This window comes from Callorhinus ursinus, unplaced genomic scaffold (genome assembly GCF_003265705.2).
Source record: "Callorhinus ursinus isolate GAN/ISIS: 27379988/994484 unplaced genomic scaffold, GSC_fseal_2.0 scaffold47, whole genome shotgun sequence".
Classification (NCBI taxonomy): Eukaryota; Metazoa; Chordata; class Mammalia; order Carnivora; family Otariidae; genus Callorhinus; species Callorhinus ursinus.
The window spans coordinates 4,417,107-4,434,754 of NW_027397109.1; the positions used below are offsets into that span (position 1 = coordinate 4,417,107).

At 44.4% G+C, this 17,648-nt stretch overlaps 1 protein-coding gene across 2 annotated transcripts in view; it reads right to left on the reverse strand.

Moving 5' to 3' along the window:
• IGF1R (insulin like growth factor 1 receptor) overlaps window positions 1–17,648 on the reverse strand; it is a 291,314-nt gene that overhangs the window by 56,135 nt on the left and 217,531 nt on the right. For both annotated transcript variants that reach the window (XM_025892942.2, XM_025892943.2), the window contains 3 exons: window positions 6,753–7,065; window positions 2,935–3,083; window positions 23–167 (listed from right to left, as the gene is read on the reverse strand). In XM_025892942.2, coding sequence (XP_025748727.1) covers window positions 23–167; window positions 2,935–3,083; window positions 6,753–7,065 — 607 coding nt within the window. The remainder of the gene's footprint in view (window positions 1–22; window positions 168–2,934; window positions 3,084–6,752; window positions 7,066–17,648) is intronic.

Genomic DNA, 17,648 nt, shown 5'->3' on the forward strand with positions numbered 1-17,648 from the left:
CCACGAAATCTGGAGCACTTACCCTTCTAGCTGCTCCTCTCCTAAGATCTGGCGAAGGTTTTTTAGGAAGGACAAGGAGACCAAGGCATGGGAATGGCGGATCTTCACGTAGCCTGTCACCACCTCGATGAGCCCCATGAAGTTCTCCAGTTCTGAGGCAATGTTATCTGCGTGAGGAGGGGGCTGTGTTAGTGAGTGTCCGCGTAATGTGAGGATGACTTGGCTTCTCGCAAACACGTCTGGAGATCGATTCCATGGCGGGTCTTGGTGCAGGACCTGCCATCCCTGTCAAAAATGTACTACCCTGGGCTTGACTTTCAACAACCTCTCCTGGGGCAGGGCGCCTCAGGGGCTGGGGAAGGAGACTTTCTAGAAGGCTGGGTACTGTAGCTCCCAGGCTGATTAACCGAATGTAAAATCATAAATACCAGACTGCCAATTAGCTAAGGCTAACAAATCTAGGGAATGTCTTTTAATATGCTCTGTCAACGGACAGCACTGCATCCACGGTACAAGGGCATGACTAAATAAACACCATTTTCTCGGTCTCATTAGGAACTGCCTTTGCTGCAGTTCCAGTTCCTAAGATACAGGGATCTATATTTAAAGAGTACGTCTTACGAAGACTGGGAGAAAACACACCAAAATGTTAACACCCCAGGTTATCTGCTCTGCTGGTGATTTTTCAAAATTCGTTTCCGTGCTTCTAAGTTTTCTACAATGCACAGGTATGATTTTCGTAACGAGAGGACAGTTGGAAAAATAGTTGCTACTACTATGTAAGTGAACACAACGTAATATACACACACTGTCTTTCTAATCATCCTGTTTAGCCTGTCTTTTCTTCATAGTAAAAAAGAACATAAACTTCGGTTCAACTTATGCCAAAATTACAATAAATACTATAATGAATTGGGTATGGTCCAACTATTGGGATTTTATTGCATATGATTTGTTGAAAGCTTATTTAATGAGAGGTTCTATTTTGCTTTGAATTGATAAAAATAAAAGAATGAGGATGCTGTCTTGGAGGGCTGGGGACTATGCTTACTATAGAGTTTAATGGTTTTCTAGGAGAAATTCAAGTTATAAACACCAGAAGTTGCCAGTGGTTGATATTTCAAGGAAAAGATCCTGAACTTTAAATGCGGGCAGGATGGATGCCTGTTAGTCGAGGCTGAGTATGTCCTTTTCAATGAGATGTCTTATCACCCTACATCCAGCTGGTTTCTCCCACTGGTCTTAAACAAGAAGGCACATTTCATCACCACGCATGAATATGTACCGATTCCTTCTCAAATTCTACTTCTCCATGGATTTAATTCATGGATTAAATGCTTATCTTCAGGATATGAAAATTTTAAGAAAAAGAAGGGTTAGGTACTTAAAAGATACGTTCTAGGGGATGAGGGCATCTTTTCAAAAATTAAGAAATCTAGTAAGAGCAAAAGGAATAAAACTTCATTATTTATTCTTTTTTTTTTTTTTTTTTTTTTAAGTAAGCTCCATGCCCAGCATGGAGCTGAATGCCAGGCTCAAACTCATGAACCTGAGATCAAGACCTGAGCTGAGATCGAGAGTCAGACGCTTAACCCGCTGAGCCACCCAGGTGCCCCAGGAATAAAACTGTAGAAGCACCATGGGGGTAAGAGAATTCTAGCTGTATGAAAGCAAAGTTATCGGGGCACCTGGGTGCCTTCGGCTCAGGTCATGATCCCAGGGTCCTGGGATCGAGCCCCGCATCGGGCTCCCCGCTCGGCGGGAAGCCTGCTTCTCCCTCTCCCACACCCCAGCTTGTGTTCCTGCTCTCGCTAACTCTCCCTCTCTGTCAAAGAAATAAATAAAATCTTAAAAAAGAAAGAAAAGCAAAGTTATCTCTGTGGTGGAGGGGCGAAAGCGGTTCTGGAAAATGAGGAGTACCTAAAGATCCAAAAGGACTGAACACAAACATGTTTCTGCCATCTCTAAACCATAAGAGCATGGATCACTCACCAAACAAACAGTATTAAGGAAAAGTAAATCCACAGAATAAATAAATTAGTCATCGCCCCCGCCCCCCCCCCACTGCCAACCTGCAAAAATTTCTCCACAAAAGGATTTAGGGGGAAAAAATCCTTTCAACCTCAAGGTCTTCTTACTACTTTTATTCTAGGTTATGAAACTATCATAGGTACCTTGACCGAGTGGTCCCAGTGGTGGAGAATTTAAGGCTAGAAGCCATTGTCAGTTAAAGCTCAGAAGTGAAAATATCACAGAATAAGTCCATGAGTAATGCTTTTGCACACACGCAATTACCAGGAACACCATTTACTACAAATGATGCTGATCCTACTGGGGTGAGGATCGAAGTTTTAAATACGTGATGACACACACTAGGTTTTTTTGCTTTCCAAAGAAAATTTGGAGATTAACCACTCTTTGGACTTAATAAAGTATTGAAAGGGTATCATTAAACTGTTCCCTTTGCACAGTCTCCTCGGTACCTCCCGAGTAACCAAAACTCTTTGGACTTGAAGCCCTGTGGCCCTGGCTCCAGCTGGAGGCTGCTGAGTCACACCTTTGATCCACCAGCGTCTTCTGGGGCTTGTGTGTGTTGGGACGTGCATCTCCTGCGTAAGACAGGACTAACAGAAACATGAGTGATGACCCAGGGCGTGAATAAACACCGAGCCAATGGCTGCAAAATAGACTGCCTTTCAATCTGGGGTGTGTGTGTGTGTGTGTGTGTGTGTGTGTGCGCGCGCGCGCGTGTGTGTGTGTTTTTCTTTAATCTTTGAGGGAAACTCAAAAAAGAGGTGTTGGGCATGAAGCTTATGCCCCATGTTGTTTTTCTAGGCCCAGGCTTCAGTTGTGAGTCATGGATGGGAAGGAAAAGCGTCAACAAAAGAAAACCAAGAGATCTAGCCCTCTCTTCCAGGAGGACGGAATACTTACTGCCTCGGCGGATATTAATGAGCAAATTGCCCTTGAAGATGGTGCATCCTTGGAGCATTTGAGCAGAGGTAACAGAATCAATGGTCTTTGTTTTCTTTTCTTCCTCACAGACCTTGGGGCAAGGACCTTCACAAGGGATGCAGTACATGCTGTTGAAGATAAAGAATCAACCAAAAACAAAAAGAACGGAGTCTGGCTCCTTGCAAAAAAAAAAAAAAAAAAAGAAGAAAGAAAAAAAAAAGTCACGAAGACACGCTTTTATTCTAAGTTGTTTTTGCAGTACACATTACCAAAAGCAATTGTTTTGAAGCACTCGAGTGGGCACACCATATCTCATCCCGAAGCCACCCAGGATCAGCCATTCGAATTGCAACCAAAAGAAGAAAGTGCCTACAAAGGAAAAGCGTGCCTCTTGTTTCCAGACAAAATATGTGATGCATCCTTGAGGCATGTGTGTATCTCAGAGGCTATCGGCTGGGGAGCCAGCTGGTTCCACGTGGGAGAAACAGCCTTGAAGAAAGGACACAGTGGTGGCTCCCGAGGAAAATGGGGCTGCTCTCTAGTGTTGTGGCCCTTGCCTGCCACACACTGGGGGGGGGGGGGGGGGGCAGCTGGGAGACTGGACAGGAACAGCAAAGGGACAGCGGGGTCTCTGCCACTAACAGGAGTCTTGCTCTCACTGCCCGCATCCCAGCAAAACCCAGCAAGGAATTCCAAAGTGCATGTGGAATAACACAGATCCATAATTTTCTCGCTAACGTACAACTGAAATTATTTGACAGTGTTTTGCAGAAACTTGTAAATTGATTGAAATGTTGTTTTCGTTGCATATGTGCTGAAAGCAAGGAACTTCCATGACTTTGTAATGAACTCCTGTTTCAAATGCTATATCCCAAACGAGCTGCAGGACCACCAGGAATCAGGGATCAGTGAGACTGGCACTTCTCCTGCTTACATACCATTATTAATTTAGGAAGTCGTGGACAAAACGCTAATCTGGCTGCTGGACCACAGACCAAGGATCAAAGTTGGGTTGATTTCCAAACAAATGACACCGCCTGTGTCATGTGTGTGTGTTATAAACAGGATGGTGAATTGGGGAGCCAGCTGTATTGACATTATTGTTCTTGAATGATCTTTTAAACTTCATTAAGGTAAGTAAAAAACATTCAAGTAAACAGTGTAAGTGATAGCTTACGTGAAAGTTTGTTTTTTTAATGAAACCTTACTGCCTATCTAAGGCAAAGATGCAGGGATTTGTTTTGTTTACAAACTTACAGGTAGACAGAATTTCCCTGCTATTTTCCTATTTCGTGTGGGGAGAATGACAGGGAAGGTTTCCCAAGGAACTGGGCCAACCACAGAAGGGAAGATTTCTCTTTCCTGTAACATCATACTCAACCTTCTTATTTCCACTATGGGTAATAGCTTCTCTTCAGCACTTTTTGGTTTTGTTTTTTATTCTAATTTATTTACACACCATTTAATGCCTCCACCCTCCTTTAAAAAACTTTTTATCCTGAAATACAGATTCACAGAAAGTTACAAAGAGTACTTTTCCCCTGTACCCTTCCCCTAGCTTCCCCTAATGGTGACATCTTATATAACTATAATGGAATATCAAACCCAGGAAATTAACACTGGTACAATATATGCGTAATTCTGTGTCACCTTATATCTCTTATGTGATCCTCATGCAGTCAAGATACAGAAGTACTTTAGGAAGATCTCCTGTAGAGCCACCCCCAATCCTCATATCCCTAACTGTGTCCTGGCAATCACTAATCTATATTCCATCACTGCAATTTTGTCATTTTGAGACTGTTACATAAATGGAGTTCCATAGTATGTGACGTTTTGAGGTCGACTTTTTTGTTTTGTTTTGTTTTCCCCCACACAGCATAATGTCCTTGAGCTCTATCGCCAGCTGTTGTGTATTTCAACAGTCTGCTCTTTTTTATGGCTGAATAATAGTCCACAGTATGGATGTACCACAGTCTGTTTAACCATTTACCTACTGTAGAACATCTGAGTTGTTTTTTTGGCTATTACAAATGGAGCTGCTGTGAACAACTGTGTATGTGTTGTTACGTGGACATATATTTTCATTTCTCTGGGAGGAGTGTCCACGAGTATGACTTCTAGGTCGTAATGTTAAGTGTATGTTTAGCTTTCCCTGACGTTTTATTCAAATAGCAATTTCTGAACCAAACACCTTTACTAAAATGTCTAGGAATCATCTAGCACTTTAAAAAAATGTTTTTCTAAGGAAGTGCTCTGATTACATCTTTATAGATTAAGCTTCCTTGAATCCGTTCGGGTACAGAGAGGGTATAAACAGTATTAATAAATATTTTAAACTCAGGGCCAAATAGGTCTTAAAGGTTGAGAGTGGTATTTATTCTTTCTTGACGGTGTTTTATTTTAAAATAGAAGAGGTATATCTGTAGCTTTGAACAGACTGTGAGAACCGGTAGGGAAAAAAACAGCTCAGTTCTTTGAAAATGCAGTGAAGTGGGAGAAACAACACCGCTGAAATGCATAGCACTCCTCTCCCATTGGTCCACTACATCACAGGACAATGTATCCCCAGGACAAAGATGGTACTACCCCCGGTTCATGCACCAGCTGTCCCATCTCTCCTCCCACCCCCAGGAGAAACCATGGCTGAGCCTCATCTGGGTTCTAGGCTTGGCCCAGGGTACTGCGAAAGCCCTCCTAAGTCCAAAGGCTACCAAGAAACTGTGAGTAAAATGTGGTAGACTTATTCTGGGTGGAATATGTATACTTTACAGTTCACTGGGAGTCCTTGGCATACTTATCTTTTAAAAAGTATTCGGGATAATTTTTATTATTATAATAGTAAAGACATTATAACAGGTGGAAAGTTGTTCTGTATCTAATATTATGAAAGAATGTGAGTTTTAACTTTGGTTTGAAGATGAAGGAAGCATTTGGCCCACTGCCACTGAACTGTTCTTTCCTAAGAGTTCTCTGCTCTACCTAGAGGAGGGACGAACTACCCCAAACCTCTGGTCTTTTGCTTCCAGGGCTATAGTTCTTTATTTTATAGCAATGCCACTATTGCTTTCTCAAAAACATAAACCAACAAAAAATTTACAGAAGCCTAGCCGGCATACACCAGAGGGATGCTTTTTGCTGTAGAGAATCTCTTTGCTTCCCAAGTGAAGTCTCAGTGTTCAGGAAAGAAAATGAGAGACAGAGGAAACTGAGAGAAGGAGGTATGGAGGAAGAGAGAGAGAGGAGCAGGTGCTGATGGAAAACACAGGTTACTTTAAGCTCCTGGTTACGCTTCGTGTCAGCTAGCGAGGGCACAGGATGGATGTGTGCTAACAGACTTTTGGGTCTGCTGGCTGTGTCAAGGACGCTGTCCGCGGCTCGTCTTGTCTTCTGTCCTGCACTCCCCAAGACTTCACAGAGCTGGTGCCGAGTGGCACCAGGGATGGGACAACCTAAATGTACAGTCCTCCCAGGTCTACCCCACACCTGCTTGACAGGCAGCCTGGGAAGTGCAGGGAGGGGAGACTGTGACCTCCAGGTACCTAGGCCAGCAAGCCGGGCACTTAATTCCAAATGGCCAGGCAGTACGCTTCCAAAACACAACATAAAACAAACTGATTTTTTTTTTTGCGGGGGGCAGTTGTTCTTCTGTAGAATCTCATATAAAATGTCAGTTATGCCAACCCTCTGGAGTGGACCCATGGCCCTTAACCTCCCCGGGCCGTCCAGACGGAATGAGGGCAGCGCCAACGTCGCCATTCCTTGGGGGGCCGGGGTGGTAGTGCTGCACGACTGACCTCTGACTGCCGTTCCGGATGAACCCCGAGGGGCACTCCTGCATGCACTCGCCGTCGTGGATCACAAACCCCTCGGAGTCGCTGCTCTCGGCGCTGGGTATGTTGGCGCAGAAGTCGCGGTCCACGCAACGCCAGCCCTCGAAGCGGTAGGTGTTGGGCGGGCAGGTGGGCACGCAGACGCCGGCGTAGTAGTAATGCCTGCACGCCACGCAGGCCGTGTCGTTGTCGGGCGCACTGCAGCTGCCCAGACACTCGGGGTGACAGCACTCGTTGTTCTCGGTGCACGCCCGCTTCCCGCACGCGCTCGGGCACACTGTGGGGGCGGAGGGGACAGCGGGTGAGACTGCGGTGGTGGTGGGGGGGGGGGCGGGGGTTGGACGGGCTCCTCCGGGCCCGGCCTGCTTTGTCCGGGGTCACCGGCCACCCCAGACCAGATCGCCCCAGGGACAGACAACCGCCCCCCCACGAAATCCCCAGACGGAGCATCACGGGAATCTGCAGCCCACCGCAGGCTCGCAAGGGCAGTACTACAGACCACAGTCACAGTTTCATGAAGGCGGGGAGAAAATACTCTGCGTTTCCAGTCCAGCCTCTCCTATTTACTCCCTGTGTGCTCCCGATGACTCATTAGCTTCTCTGACCTTGACCCTCTCTTTTCACATCTATAAAATGGGGGTAGCAATATCCACACTAGCGGTTTGCCTGAGGCCAACATGATAATGCAGTAGCCCTATGGGAACAATACGGTGTATTATTCCTTTTAAAAGCATTATGTGCTGTTCCTTCTGCATTTTGAATGTGTTCCTTGAAATACCCTGAAAAGCCTTAGTGTGCAGACATGATTATTTTAAAAATTATCTTATCATATATGTTATTACAAGTATTTTAAAATCATTCAAAAAGCCGTTTATTTTAAAAATGATGAAACTGGAATATAGTAAAGATGATACTTTTCGGGTTTACAAAAGGGCTTTAGAAAAAGCTTGTGTCTGCTTGTAGACCAAAGGTCTTACTCCAAAAAATGATGGTATTAACTTATTCACAGAACCTAACCTATTATATAACCAACAAGTCCCTGCATCTGATTGTCATTCTCAAATACAAAAAACAAAAAAACAAAGGGTGGTGGGCAGTGTCTCTGAGCCCAGAGGACTCATAGCATATTAGAAACCATCTCCTTTGAGCCACTCTGCTAAACTTAAGTGAAAGAAGTATCTAAAAAGCAGAGCTCCACAATTCATGTCCCAAGTAGATGAGCTGGCATTTTATTTCCATAACAACGAAGTAATGATCACACTCTGTGGGGCTGTTAGCCTCACTAGCAAATAAAGTATAAATCAACAAAACACAAAATCTGGTTTGCATTATATGTTTCCTACTTTTTCTGAAACAACACAAATTATTTAAATATATTATTGACTCTGACATACATTATTTAGTGAAAATCCTATTATTGTTTTTCCTTATAAACAAAATGTGATCAAAAAAACATCAGAGATCACAGATAAGAAATGATAATATATAGGACGTCTAGTCCATCTGCCCCAAATACCTCCTTTATCAATACCTTCATGTGGATCCCCCCAGGTCCTTTTCTATGCATGTGCATATACATATAAATATCTACAAAAAAGGAACAAGCCATCCTGAAACCATTTTTGGCATAATATACTACGAATTCCAAAATCACTTAACAGCTGCATTGCATCTCACAGTATAGTGTAAGTTATAACCTGTCTCCTACTATGAGACATTTTTACTCCTAACATTTTATTATTACAATGAACACTGCAATCTTCATGAGAATCCTTAATTATTTCCTGAGGATCAATTTCCAGGATTGACCTCGCCAGATCAAACTATCCTCTGGAAAGTTTTTACCAATTTACACCCCACAAACTGCATCCAAGAGTTCCTACTTTACTGCAAAAAGGTGAATTTCAGAACTTGGACATTCAAATGAACACTGTCACCTCTGAAGAAAACAGATAAATTCTCATGATACTGTCAAGCTTCTTAAAATAATTTTGCAAGTTTCACCTTTGAAATTATCCTTCGGCAGAGACCATAGGTTGCCTTCCATTATTTATTCTTTTTATCTATTTTGGTAATAGAACCTTGATTTTTAATTGGGCATTTGGCCACCGGGCTAGATATTATATCTCTTAGCCTCTCTTGTAGCTAGAAGTGACATATGTCCCAGCCAGTGAGATATAAGAAAACTTTTTTGGCTGGTACTTACTGGAAGATTCCTTAAAACAGAGTGAACATGCCCTTCCTCCTTGCCGGCTGGAATGCAGGAGCAATGCATCAAGCTCAAGCAGTCATCTTGGACATGAGGTAGCCCACTAAGAAGGTGGAGTAAGATAAAAGGATCTTGGTCCCCCAAAAGGCTAACCCTGTACTGCTTACCTCTAGACTTGGCTATATGAGAGAGAAATAAACTTTTATCTTATTTATGCACCTGCTATTCGTTAGACCCAACTGGAAAAATCCTGAGACACACCTTCAGAGCTACTTATAAGCAAAGAAGAAAACCATTCCTGTTGGTTTATATCACTTTTGTTTACCGGAATTGCCTCAATGACTTCTGGCTATTTCCAAAAATTAAGCTACCCAAAATATAACAAGGAGTAAATATCTCTAAGCACACCAAAGAAGTATGTTATAGATAGGAGTTGCAAAAATGTGGTGATACATATATTGTCCACCAAGGTGATCATCTTGAGGAGGGTAACGCTAATTTGAATTTACAAGCCTAGTGTTATTTGTAGTAAACATACATAGACACACACACACACACACACACACACACACACACACGAGTGCGTGCGCTTTCTCTACCATCAGATCTCATACGTGAAGACATCTAATATTATCAAATAGATTCAATGACTATTTAATTTCAAATATACCCATTATGGAGGTTAACTTCAAGGCTCAAGATCTAAAGAAACTAATAAATTGTGTATCTTTTAGTTCAGGTTTTTAAAGTAGTAACGGGAACATAAGTCCATTTACCCTTTCGTTGTCGATGCATTTCGCAAGTGTTTATTTAGCAACATGCCACACCTGTGTGCTAGACCCTGCCCTCAAGGAATGGGCAATATGCCAGATAAGTACAGGCTTGAGTGGAGGTTCATGGCATGCCCTGGGCATCAGGGACGGTTTGGAAGAGATGCTGAGGCTGGAGCTGAAAGATGAAAGACGAGAGGGATAAGAATAAAGAATAACACAGAGGAAATCACACGTAAATGTGTGTAAAGGCAATCCAGTCTCTGTGGTGGGAGAACTGGGTGCCCGTGAAGATAGCCAGAGGCTAGTCGCCAACTGGTGGGTGATGGGCAACACTGAAGATTTTCAGCAGGGGAGGAGCAACACGGTCAGATTTTCATATTGGAAAGGTCATCGGCAGCAGCACAGAGGGTACCACGACCAGAGGGGGCCGAGCTGACAGAAGAGGGATCAGGTGAGGGGAGAGAAGAGACACAGCCTTGTTATGTTGCCCCTACGAGGTTTCTGTAATATAATAGACCCCTGGGTTCATGTGGTTAACATGAAACTGGCTGAAGAACCCCGTGTTCAGAGTCTCGAGTGTTAGCAGGAACCAGCTGCGCTGAGCGCACACCCCACTCGGAGCACTGAAGTCCCCGGCCATCAGCCACCACCATGCTTTGTGATTGGAGGAAGGGAAAATTGATGAAGAATGTCACGATCATCAACAGAGACTAATGGGGGACAATATCTGCTTGCCAAGCCCCCTTTCCCTCACTTATAATTTAAATAACATGCTATATAAAATCATAAGCGGCAGGCATTAATATTAAATAGTACTAAAAACCCGAGAGCATTTAAAAGAATAGAAAAAAATATCCCTGTGCACTCGCTGGGAATCAGCTATACCCATGTGAAATGTTGGGCATCTCCACCAGGAGAAAGAAAAAAGAAATCCCCCAAACCTGACAAAGTATCTGCAGATGTATTTTGCATTCCATTCCCCATTCTGATGGAAACAGCATCTCTGGGCAGTGGTCCCCCGAGACCCCTCAAAGGCATGTGTTATGTGGAAATGCACGGTCACTCAGTTCTTGCCACAAGCAGCATGCAGGCTGGGGAATTAAGGGTTTTGTTTTGGCAAGGAGAGCTCCTTCAGAAAGAATTTCAGCAAAGCTTAAATTAGGTAAAATCATGTTATTTATAAGCAGAACAATTCCTCTTACAGGGATCACAAATCAAGGGGTTCCTTTATGGTACGTGATCCAAACTGCCCGACACCTATCGACTACTCGAGGGGAATAAGAATGGGGTGTGATGGGAGGTGGGGAGAAAGGAGAGGTGCCTTGTTTGCTAGAGGACAAACTGTGTAAATAAGAGACTGCTCCAGGGGCAGAAGCTGGTGTTCCCCTGGCCAGAGCAGAACCCGAGGATTCTGGGAGGCAGGAGAACATGTGGGAAATTCAGGATTAGAGAGCCCTGGAGTCAGCCCCAGAAGCCTGCTGTAAATTTTGTCTCATCTCAATGTATATAAATATTATTAGTGTTTAGGACTATTAAGGGATTTCTCGAAAAGCCCCGGGCAGTATGTCTTGCCAGCAGATGGATGGCTTCTCCATACAAACGCCAGAACTTAAAATTTAGTACAGTTACCAAATTTCCAATTACAGAGCTATGGGAGAAAGGAAGGGGACCTCTTTCCTGGCTTCAGTGAAGAAGGAGCACACCTAATGTGATTAAAGGCATTTCTGCTTTTCAAAATAAAAGAAAAATGGAAGCTGCTATAAACTACAAATATACAGGGGGAAAAGCAAATTTATTTTGCCCACGAGATCCTTCTACTCATTGGAATTCTTAGAATGACCAACAATAAAAACCAAAGCCGATCTAAATTGTTGGAAAAGCTAATGGCATGTCCCACGTCTACCACTAAAAGGATTGATTTGGGGGTCACAGTCACATAAAAATGAGGCGCTGCATATAAAAGCTCATTCTCTTCATTTCTGGGGGATAGGAAATAAGTCACACATCAGCCTTACTCCCTCCCCCTCCCTAGTGTCCTTATATTCACTAACTTCTTTCTAAGTTTTTTTTTAAACATTTATTTTTATTCTTGCCAGGGAGTTCCTTAACAATCTTTACTCAAGAGCAACCATTTTTAAAAGCATATGATTATAAAGTGTTCCGTTGGAAGAGAAGGTGGAGAACTCAGCCTCTTCTCGAGGAACAAAAAATGGAAAGGGGGCCACTTGAGTCACAATTTTATCCCAACTAATTTCTAAAGAACAGAAGTAAGTTCATGGACGTTTGAATGAGGTCAAGCTTCTAACTCAAAACACAGGCTAGTTTAGAAACATCTTAGTTATTTCTGGGCTACCCTAAGTGACACACCACTGTTCCATGTGAAAAAAAGGGATGTCTTTCCTAATTGACAGGCATCGTTATGCATAAAGGTGAACTGCCGCTAACTACAGGAAAGTGCACTTCAGCTCCTAAGTGCATCAGGGACATAGAGGGGCCAGAGAAATTTTACGGTTTTCTTGTCCTGTCAGGGGAGGAGGTGACTCCATCGGATACCGGGGGGCGGAGGGGTGGGGAAAGACCACAGCTAAGTCAGCTGAATGCCCAAGTCCACTCAAGGCTGTCAGCATTGTCCTCCAGGAAGCACTTAGCCACAGGTGAGGGGATGAGAAAGGCTCCCTTTGTTAAATATCAGCCTTATGAGCCAGGCCCTACGCTAGGTCCTGCAGACAGGCAAGCACAAGACAGCCAGCACCACCCCCCACCCCCGGGCAGGGTCTCCCCACCCTGAGGGCAGGCAATGGGAGTACCAAGAGGGGCAAGCAAAGGACCAGTGAGGAGGGCTTTCCTGGAGAAGGGACTGCCAGGCCCAAGCTTGAAAAGCCAGCAGAAGCTAGCCAGGTGCATGGGTGTTGGCAGGGCTGATGGGGAGCACGAGCCAAGAGGAGCAGACTCAGAATGAATGTGTGACCGACTGGACCGGAGGGGTGCAGGAGACAGGAAAGATGGTGAGACCAGCGGCAGAGAAAACCCACGAGTAGGAGTTCGGACTACTCCTAAAGAGGAAAGGGATGCTATTTAAGGATTCTAAGCAGGGTGTCACATGAGCAGATAGACATTTCAGAGGGAGCACTCTGGCTGCTGAGTGGAAAACAGAATGGACGGTGACCCGTGGAGCAGAGCCACGGTAGCCATCTCTGTGAGCCATGATGGTGGTCCAGATCAAGGAGGTGGTGATGCAGGTGGGGGAAAGCTGGCAGATGCAAGATACATCTGGAGAATGTGGGAAATGTGGCCGGCTTTTGTTTTTGGAGGGACAGAGAAAGACTGGTTCAGTTCAAGATGTGTTGCTTGGTGTACACCAGATCCTCTCACCCTGTAAAATCATCTTCAGTCTGTCCTCCCTTTTATCCACACGCACATACTCCTCCCCACCTATCACCCCAAGCAAAGACCTCTATCAATGGGAGCAAAGTGGTAAGGAACATCAAGGCTTCTCCGGCTCAGGGAGGGCTGCTATATTTTATCCTAGTTTATTAGTCTGGAGTTCTCTAAGTAAGTCAGCTAGCATGGTAAAGCAGCCTTATGTGAAAACGCTTAGAAGCCGTGAAATAAAACTAAAATAATCCTTGTACAATTATATGTGAGCTAGATGCATACCTATGTGTGTGTGTGTATAATGTATGTATATATAGCAAAGCACAATTTTCTCAAAAAGAAGACAAGAAGAATCGACTGTTAAGTTTCCTGACATCCTGAGAACTGGCTAATGGAAAACTCCAGAGAACCACTGCCCAGAAATCCCAGGTGGAGCTTAAAACAACTCCCAGAGAAGCTTCTGCCTGGAAAACTGCAAGCTGGTAAACCAAATCAGTTACCCATGGCAAAAGAAAGTTCAAGTGGGAACCCCAGTGTCTTAAATGTTCACAAAAGAAAATCACATTTGCAACAATGCTTCTCCTCTCAATGCCAAAAGAAACCTCCTCCTGGGGCGCCTGGGTGGCTCAGTCGGTTAAGCGTCTGCCTTCGGTTCGGGTCACGATCCCAGGGTGCTGGGATCGAGCCCTGCATCGGGCTCCCTGCTTAGCGGGGAGTCTGATTCTCCCTCTGCCTCTCCGGCCTGCTTGTGCTCTCTCTCTCTCTCTCTCAAATGAATAAATAAAATCTTTAAAAAAAGAAGAAGCCTCTTCCTGTGCTGGAGTAGCAGCCAGCCAGAGAGACATTTTCATGGTTAGAATCCCGAAGATACTTTGTCTTCTCTTTTTGGAACAAAAAGTATTCAGTGCACCCACTGAAAGGTTATGGTGAGAACCAGGGCTTTGGGAATGCGCGCAGAGACAGAGAGAGCCCCTGGGAACAGAACTCACAGTGAGCACAGAAAGCCTGGTGAGCAAAAGAGGTGGACCCCAGTTTTTTGAACATAGTGTGCCTGAAAGCTCTCAATTTCTCCCAAATGTGTACGAAGGAGTTCCTCTTTGCAACCTGAAGAGGTTTTCAAGACCCGGTTCGGAGTCCGCTTCTTTCCTAACAGGAAAGCCCCTGGACAAAGCATCCTGTGTTAATATGTGAACTTTCTGAAATACTGAGGTTTGTAGAGGGTGGGCAAGAAGTTACAGACTTCTGCTCCTCACCACCCCCTCCTCCCCCACCCCCACAGCTCCCCAGTTAACTGTCTTCTTTAACCTTCCACTCTATCCATGAAATAGCAGAAGCTCTGAGGGCCATAAGATCTGTCTTCAGTCTAGAAGCAACAAGTACTTACACAGTCATGTTCACCCCTGTCATCCAAGCACAGGGTCTTAGAGGGGAAAGGCAGTTTCAAGGTCAAGCACATCTCATGCTGGTCTCAGATACTTCTCTACATAAACCTAGGTGAGCCTTCAAGCCATGTCTAGGGGGTTGGTTACCTTAGAGAAAGCATTATTCCAACTGCCAGGTGGCACCAACTTTGACCAGGTTGTTCTTTCCACCCAACAAGAACACCTTTTCCTCCCTGGCACGCTCCCCAGGCCGCATTCGGTTTGTCTGATACTCAGGGGAAGTAGAAGCTCTCTTCTTTACAGGTCAGACTTTCAAATACACAGGCTTAAAATTCTGAGACGGTTATCCCGGCCTCCCTCCGAGTGCCTTCCTCAGTCATAGCTCATGCAACACACATGAATACCATCGCTTCTAAACACCTGTCCCCAAACCTACTCTTAACACAGCAGAAGTAGTTGGGATGGTGTGGAATACCAGGGGCCTAGGAGACCCATGGTGGTCTTCCATGACCAAGGCAGTATGCTTGGGGTGATCTCTGCATGATCTCTAAAACAACTATCATCATCACACCGACACAGCTCATTCTGAGCTTCTCATTGCCGAAAACTCCTGTCTTCTTTTTCACAGTAACGGTTTGGGTCGCTCCTATATGGATGCAACTTTGATCTGAATACAGGTCTCTCTGTTAACATAAAGTTAACGTTCCTGGGAGCATTTTCCACATGCCTGACAACCCATTCAGTACCTTATATACATTAATGGAATCTTCCTAGCAATCACACGGGGTATCATCATCCTCACTTGTAAATGACTGAATGGAGGCACAGAGATTTAATCATTGTCGAGGGCTATTAACGGTCCACTTTAATCATTGTTAAGCTGTAAACGTGGGCTTGAAACCTAGATCTGCCGGACGGGGGGTGGCAGCCTCTTTACCTACTCTGTCCTGCGGTGGCATGATGTTTCAGCTGGTCTGTGTCGTCTACAAGGAAAGGGCGAAGGTGTCCTTCTCATGCCACTTTTCTTTTTAAGCATGCATCCATCAGGAAAAATAATAAATAAATCACAAGTCCTAGCACCCTTTTTCCCTCCCTGAGGTGTAACAGTCAGAAGGAAGGACACAATCCATGAAACATGACACGCTGGAAAAGGGGCAAGCATCCAGGTGATATTAAGGAGATAAGGTGCGCCCACTAAGCCTTCTTTGTTTATTGAGTTATAGCAAATAGAACCCTCAAGGACCTTTTTTCCAGCACAAGTTTGCAAGGCTGAGCCCTGTCTGGTTTATCATTAAATGTCACTGCTCAAGTTGCAACATGGAAGCAGCAGCTCCTACCAGGGAAGGCACTGAGTTAGCACACGTTTTATGGGGCAAATGCAACTCTATATACATGACTGTGCTATCAAGAAGCCAGACCAGCAAGGCCCAGGGAGACTCCGTGACCTGCAGAACCCATGTCAGCCAAGTAAGTCTTACTCATGAGAGTAGATAACCAGAGTTCATTTTCTTCACCCATTCATCTGTCTCAGCAAGACTGAAAATTTGGTCATGGAGGAGGAAGAAAAAAAAAAAAAGCAAAAACAAACAGTTCTATGCCTTCCCCTAGGTCAGGCACATAAACACATATAATCAAGGCTTACACAAATAAGAAATAGTCAAGCTCCAAGACTAGACCTCACTGTCTAGTACACAAGGTAAGCCAAGAGGTCTGGTAAAACATTTCATACTGGCTACTGAATGCATCTGTGAATATTTCATTAATGAGCAAAAGAAATAATCATCTACAGACAGTGCCCATGGGGTCACTTAAGTCTCCAAGATCCAAGAAGTAGTGCTGGGCAGAGCATGGGGGAAAATGGGGAGAAAAAAAAAAAGCAAGCAAGAAACCCAAAAGGAGGAAAGTTACAGATAGTTTCATTACTAAGTAAAAATTTCTAGTGCTAACAAGTAAGAAGAGTAAAGAAAGCATCCATTGGTTGAAAGATACAATGCAAAATCACAAGGAATACCAAAACTAAGCGAGGAGTAGAAGGCAGATCAGAAATCCTCCTCTGGCTAAGCTGGTTTTGATTATTGTGGGCTATGTGATTTTTTTTTCTTCCTTTACACATTTTTTGTAACAGCTTTATTGAGATATAACTCACACACAATTCACCCATTTAAAGTGTACAAATTGAGGGGCGCCTGGGTGGCTCAGTCCGTTAAGTGTCTGACTCTTGATTTCGGCTCAGGTCATGATCTCAGGGTCGTGAGATCAAGGCCCAGCAGCAGGCTCTGCGCTCAGCGGGGAGTCTGCTGAAGATTCTCTCTCTGCCTCTCCCTTTGCCCCTTCCCCACCCCCAATAAATAAATCTTTTTAAAAATAAACTCATATTCAAAGCCTACGTACAAATTTTGGGAGAGACAGTTTCAATGGGAAAAAAAATCAAGGAAAAGGGGGGGAAGACTTCAGGGGGCCCGGAAGACTGTGCCAAAGACAGCCTATACCTGCTTCTTCCCATGGGAACACTGAGTGTCTGCGTCTTACACAACTCACACCCCCAACCTCCATCATTTTTTTGGTGTGTGTGAGTCTTTCACTGTCAAATGGGTGATTCTTTTGAAACCCTTCCCCAGCGCTGCAACCGCCAGGCATGAGCCCATAAAGATACCCATCACTTACTATTGCCCATCACAGATGCTTAAATGGACAGGGTGGAAAAAATACTCTTTTCACACACTTAAAAATTACTCCAAGTTATTTTAAATTTGGAACTGTTTGTATATTCCTTATAAGTTTATAAAACTCACACTGTCCCTCCATGACTAACTAAAGTGGAATTGAGAGAGTATTCTATATTTATAACTTGTCTGGTTGTTCGTGCTTACAGCCCTATTTCCACTCCCTGTTACTGTACACAGAGTTATGTGAGGTATTGTGGGCTCCTAAACTTTGCTGATTTCCTAACAAGGCAGGCCTGTGTCCCGTAGGGACAAATTGGGGGCTGTTTTGTCCAAGCAGAGGCCAAGCTCGGAGGGAGAGGCCTCCAGCTTTGTGGTTTTGGCTACAGCTCTTAAAACTGGTGTTAGGGCCCATTTCTGGGCAATTGCATGCCCTACTGGCGTTGACCAAGTGATCA